General features: G+C 38.8%; 1 protein-coding gene across 3 annotated transcripts in view; it reads left to right on the forward strand.

The window, feature by feature from the left end:
- The window catches only part of creb5b (cAMP responsive element binding protein 5b), a 63,447-nt gene extending 57,912 nt beyond the window's left edge, over positions 1 to 5,535 (forward strand). For 2 of the 3 annotated variants that reach the window (XR_015087752.1, XR_015087751.1), the window contains 2 exons: positions 1,765 to 2,089; positions 2,227 to 5,535. Coding sequence is in view for 1 of the 3 variants with exons in the window: in XM_086037240.1 (XP_085893366.1) it covers positions 1,765 to 1,919 (155 nt within the window). In the remaining 2 variants the exon portion in view is untranslated. Of the gene's footprint in view, positions 1 to 1,764 lie in introns of all 3 variants that reach the window. The other variant, XM_086037240.1, reaches the window with a different exon arrangement.
- The last annotated feature ends 502 nt before the right edge of the window (positions 5,536 to 6,037 follow it).

Raw genomic sequence — 6,037 nt, forward strand, 5'->3', positions numbered from 1 at the left:
CTAAAGACTTTCACATCTAAAGACTTCCACTTCTTTGCCTTTCTGTGACTCTTCCAGTCTCTCTATAGCAACCTGATGATGACACTCTAAATTCAGTGGCCACTTTCCTGTGAGAGCATATACAGTTCAATAACAAGTGCAGACCAAGAGTCTCTGTAGACTTGGGAAGGGTTCCGGGGCCCGGAGATCAAATGTTACGCAATCCACTGATAGCACAACACTGCAGTTTCGTTAAAGCGTTACACCTAACAGCCAAGGGGACAGGAACACAAAAACCAGGAAGGGCCTAGGCAGAAATTATATTCGGGGAGGTGATTACTAGGAAACCAACGAGGTTGGCTAGATTTAAAATGGGAGAGCAATCCAAGGGCCTCTTCTGACAAAGTCAAATCTCCTAACCTTTATGCCACCTTTGCTGGATTACGTCATCGGGTCAAGGAGAGATGAAAAGGTGCTTCCTTTGGAACACAGGAAAGGACAGTACTGGTTCAAATTAATTCGACACCACTTTAGTTTACTGACATCATCGCGTGACCAAGGGTTCCTAACTTAAGTCTGTAGCTTGCGGACTTTTCCTGCAAAATATTAGCTTAATAATAAAATGAAAGAAGTCTCTTAAATATAATTCACAGATTCTACTCATTCCGATTTTTTTTTTTTTTGTGAATGATCATTGATGTCTTTCATTGATTTGGTAATCGCCCATATTCTCATAAATTATGGAAAAGTTATTTTATTTCCATCGGTATGGAACCATAGCTTTTGTTTTGCTTGAAACATATATTTCTTGGCCTCAGTGACATTCACTTGCGACAAAAAAAAAAGTTATATTTTATTTTATTTTTTTTAATGAGTGTTTTTTTGTTTTGTTTTTTTACATTATTAAGTCTCTAGCGTGAAACTAAAACATCTTCATGTCGTCTGTCAACTTCGTCAGTGGCCTGTTACTTTTGGTTGCTACCATGCAGGATTGTGGGTAATTTACCTCCTCTCCTTTCGCAAAGATTGGTCAGAAGTAACCTTTGCTTAAAGTGGCTTAAAAGTTGCATCCAGACACCTTTCCTAAACATTTGTAGTATTTGAACCATCCAAGTACTCCAAGTACTTCCGGGTCATCTCGCTCTACTAGGTCAGGGAAGGAAATAGGCAAAAACGAGAATCCGAAGACCGCTAAGAGTCTTGCATCAGAGCAAAAGAACAATGTGAGAAAACTTGATCTTGAGTGAGCAGGAGAGGCCTGAATAGTAGCTGATTGCTGATTAGACGACCCTGCGTGCCCAGGTGAACAGAATGGCTAATGGAGTGGGTGTGGCTGACTGGCAGAGAGGAGCAGTGGAAAGGCAAATGGAAAACACAGGGCACATAAAACAGTGGCGCCCAACTGGTCTATTGATGATGATTTTGATTTTTGACAGAATAAAATTCTGATAACCGCTGATTAATAAAAAAATAATACAATGAATAAAATAACTCCGTTTTTGGTCCCGTAACACTTAAAATAATAAAGATATGAGTTACATTTGATTTGACTCTTTTACACTATTTTGTCCAGTATTTGTTTAACTTTATGACAGAGAGAAAAATCGCCTATTTTTTGGGGCTGGGTGAATGTTTGAATGTCATTATTTTTGTCTGTGTAAAAAAGAAAAATCGGCAAAAAAATTGCAGATTTTTTAAACGATTTTAAAAGAGCTATTATCGTCCGATTCATCGGTCGGGCCCTAATCTGAAGGTCATTTACCATCCCCAGCGATGTGTCCTCAGGTCCGGAGAGCAGTCCGGCAGGAAGTCCATCTCCAGCTTGCACGCAGCAGCAGGTCATTCAGCACAACACCATCACCACCTCCACCACGACCGTAGGGGGCAGCGGTGTGCACGGACAAGCCAACAGCCGAACAGACATTAACCCCATCCACTAGGGAAGCAGACAGACTGTACAGCCCTGGTGATCGCCTTCCCACACCTCCCTTCACCCCAACACACCTCTGCTTTCTGAGGCTCTACAGCTGCACACATCATCCCCACACCCCCACTCCCATCAAGAAAAACCTCAAAGGCCTCCAAGGCTGTTCTTTTTACAGTAGCCATGGTATGTATTTTTATAGACCCTATAATGTGTACATGTTTGATGGTATGTTGCCTATTTTGATTTTATTTTTCTTCATTTTTACATTTGCTTTTGTGAGTTACGTCGGCAGCGTTGCTATGGAATCTTTTTGTTTCCAGTGTACCGGTACAAAATGGACCAAAGCGTTTCATGGAACAAGAGGGAAGAGACTGGAGGCTTTCATCTCTTAAACTTTCTTTATTTGACCGATGGACTGAGTCATGAGTCAAACGTTTTCCTGCGCATTTATGTGGGCACCTAATATGTTCTCACAAGTATTTAGGTGGAAACTACACTAAAAGTCATTCATAATTTGGAACCCCTAACGTAGAACACAATTCATTCCAGAGTAGTGATTGACTCCCAGTTTTTTGGAAGTGACTAAACTCTCCTGAGAATAGATTTGGACAGTATGTTAGAAGCACATTTAGGTTCAGAAGTGTTTTGGCAATGACAGTCTTCGATTTGCCTATAGACATCACTATAGCGGATATGAAAACGATCAATCTGTGATTGAATTGTAGACTTTAATTATAAGAGTTTTCCCAAAAATAACTTACAGTGGTGCCTTGACTTATGAGTGATGGGCCTTCCAAGTTTTTCCAGATTGGAGCCGTGGATTGGATAGATATTTGAACACTAACGGCGCAGCAACACACGTAGACAGACAATATATTAATAACTTCGACATATATTCTTTATCCTCCACAAAAAACAACTAATATTACTGCAGCTGTAAAAAACTCAAATCTGAAAGACAAAGCAGCTGAATTGTAAATAAACCCCAACTCAAAAATATGTTGCAATGGAGCTATAAGACAAAAGCAAAGGCAGCAGGACACATTCTGCTGTACATACAACAGCTGTAATTCCTGAAAGGTAAATGTCATATTTTTGTGAAATCTGTTGTTGCAAAACCATGGATATTTGAAGGCAAAACGACCAACAGTCTGTCATTGTCCAATTGTACTTCCGTACCCAAATGTAAAACTGTAATGTGCAATGGTGTTGCCACTAAATAAATCACCCGTACGGGCTGCGTAGCTTATCATCCTTTCCTTCCCTATGAGACTGTTAACCTCATTACTGCCAGTCTTAAAGAATCGTATGGACTTCATCATGATGGTAATAGCATAGTGCTCAAGGGATTAGCAATACAGCGCTTTGTGGATCTCATGTAAAAAATGTCTGCAAAATGTATGAACACTGTGATAGCGGCGAGGCAGCTAAAGAGTCACAACAATCTCCTCCGGGACCACCCGAAGCTTTAACTCAAGGGTGAGGAACCGTTTTACGATCACTTTTTAGAAAGTCCTCTGAGGGCCATGATAAATTTATGACAAAATATGATGCAACGATCAAACAAATGTGTATTACTACGTGTTATGAGCACTTTTTCCTTTTTTTTATAACAACTCTTCTGAGGTTTTATTCATTTTTAGACTTGCGTGGAAGGCCGGATCAAATCCGCAAATGGATAAATTGCATGTCCACGTAAGAGAGCATCTCTGTAATACATAACTGGTATGATTTTAAATTTCTTAAAAGAGGAGCAATTTATGCCAGTGATTTCCCAAATGTCATAATGTGCCTCGGTTATTTTGTTCTCGCTATCTTCTTGACTCATATCTATTCCAGCCTCATTATGCTATTGATAGTTTTGCCTCTTATTGGCTTTTGTCTTGGATTTCTTCTTCATTATCTTCATTAATCTTTCTCAGGCCTTTTTCTGTTCTTAACTCAATGGCGACATACTGTATGCGCTCCTTTCAGAGGAAACAGGAACTTTTCTTCCACTTTGTGACCAGGAATGTTGGCGTGAGCTCCCTTAAAGAACTGTGTTGTACAGTACGGTGAAGCAGAGCTGTCTATGCACTTTGTCCTCTTCAGTGCCAGAGGGTAGAATAGCCATATTAAACCAAGTCATGCTCAGTGACCCCTTCTCCTCTTTTAGATACACCAGCGAGAAACAGCTTCGACTTTTTACACATTGGGTCTTAGTGAAGGAAATTTACTTGTAAAGCAAAAGTCCTCTGTTACTATCTCGCTGCAAGTCTTAACTTTTTGCGGTAGCGATTTGGTGCGTAGACAGGAGGGAAGTTTCTCCTGAAAAAAGGGCTTTGTTTCACCTTTGAATCCCCACTTCTTGATTTTTTTTAATACCGTATACCAGTGGTTCTCAAACTGGGCCGTGGTCCGGTAGTTGTAGCTTGGGGGTCCCAAAAAGAATGAGCAAAATTGCAAATTGTCCATTGCAAGAATTTTTTATGACCAATTCCCCATTTTAAAATAAATGTAATAATATTAGAGTTCTTACCAGCCTCTGATTTCAAAACTAGTTATTGATCAATTTGTTGTGTCTATGTAATATGAGGCAATCATACATCATGTTATTTTAGTTCAGAGACATAATGACCCTCTGAAGGAAACCATAAGTACAATGTGGCCCCCGACATTGAGTTTGACACCCCTGAATTAAGTGTCCGGACCCAAATAAACTTTTTCTGTAAAAACTATGAATTTCTTCTCATAACATTACAATGAAAAAAAAAAATATATATAGGCTACTTTAAATTCATATGTAATTTCGGGGTACACTGAGTAGTTGGGGTTTAATTGGTGTTAGGATTATGAGAGTCCTTGGACAATGTTCTTCCCTGTCAGGGGTCCCTGGACAACAAAGGTTTGAGAATCCCTGGATTAGACCATTCCAAATCAAGACCCTGTATGTGATGTTTCAACTGGAATCACGAGGAAGATGTCACTATGGGTTGAGAACCTTTCTAGTTTTAGTCCTCAGGGCAATACAAAAAAAAAAAAAAATCATATGATACAGCTGTTCATTTTTATATATATTATGAGCATTTGTGGGCCTTTATTTTTAAATAACGTTAAACTTATATTTGGAATTGCATGGTGGGTTGTATGAAATGCTCTCACGGGCCAAATGTGGCCTACGGGATGTAGGTTCCCCTTCCCTGCACTCTGATAAAGTTCAGGAAGAAAAAAAAAATGTGTTGCTTTATGTTTAAAGAAAAAAAAGTGTGACTGTTTGTGTACAAGAATAATTCTTAATACTTGTATAATTTTAAGTGTAAAACTATAAATATTGTACATAAGACCATGAATTTCTATAATCATGTACATGTAATGCAACTACCTTTCTTTTTGAAGGGAATACATGTGTGGCACATGTGTGTAAATAATGTTTGCATACAGCACTTGTTGCCTTTTGTCATACGTCGAGGCTCATTTCAGCGCTTAACAATACGTTGTTTATATGTCATGAACTGACCCTGACCCTTGCCTGCATAACTTTGTACATTTTCTGTGTCCCCATGTCGGCTTGTTTTGGCCATTTGTACAGATGTTCAACATTATCGCTGCAGTTACATTCTGAAAATAAAGCACTTGCTCTACAACATGCAGCTAAATGACTTGCTTGACTTGATTTCGTAACTGGATGTGGAAAGTGGAAAATTGCAAAACAAAATGGTCCCAGCAGGTCTTTGCGACATAACTGCTCATTAAAAGAGTCTAAATAGCTCAATGTTTTGAATTTTGTACTCCCTTCATTAACTTTATTAGTTTTTCTGATAAAACAGTCATTGTGCAAAATGAAAAACTAGGAACGGGGCTAAATACCAATTTACGTTATTACTTTTCCTTCCTATTTTCTGACATATAAAATGTATTTCAAATAATAACTAATCAGACAGGCTTCAAGGCAATTTCGTCAGATGCCAATTCCAAATGATGATAGAAACGGACTGGATAATCTAATTTGTGACTGGTGAAGTCTTTGCGCACACTGCCCCTTGGTGGGAATTATTGGAACTACACTTTGTATAGTCAAGGAATAGTCTTTCCAATGGATTATCTGATTATACACAAAACCTATCCTAGATATATTATACTATGACACACCTG

The sequence above is a fragment of the Filicampus tigris genome, chromosome 8, assembly GCF_054856515.1.
Source record: "Filicampus tigris isolate MCC_2025a chromosome 8, RoL_Ftig_1.0, whole genome shotgun sequence".
Lineage (NCBI taxonomy): Eukaryota > Metazoa > Chordata > Actinopteri > Syngnathiformes > Syngnathidae > Filicampus > Filicampus tigris.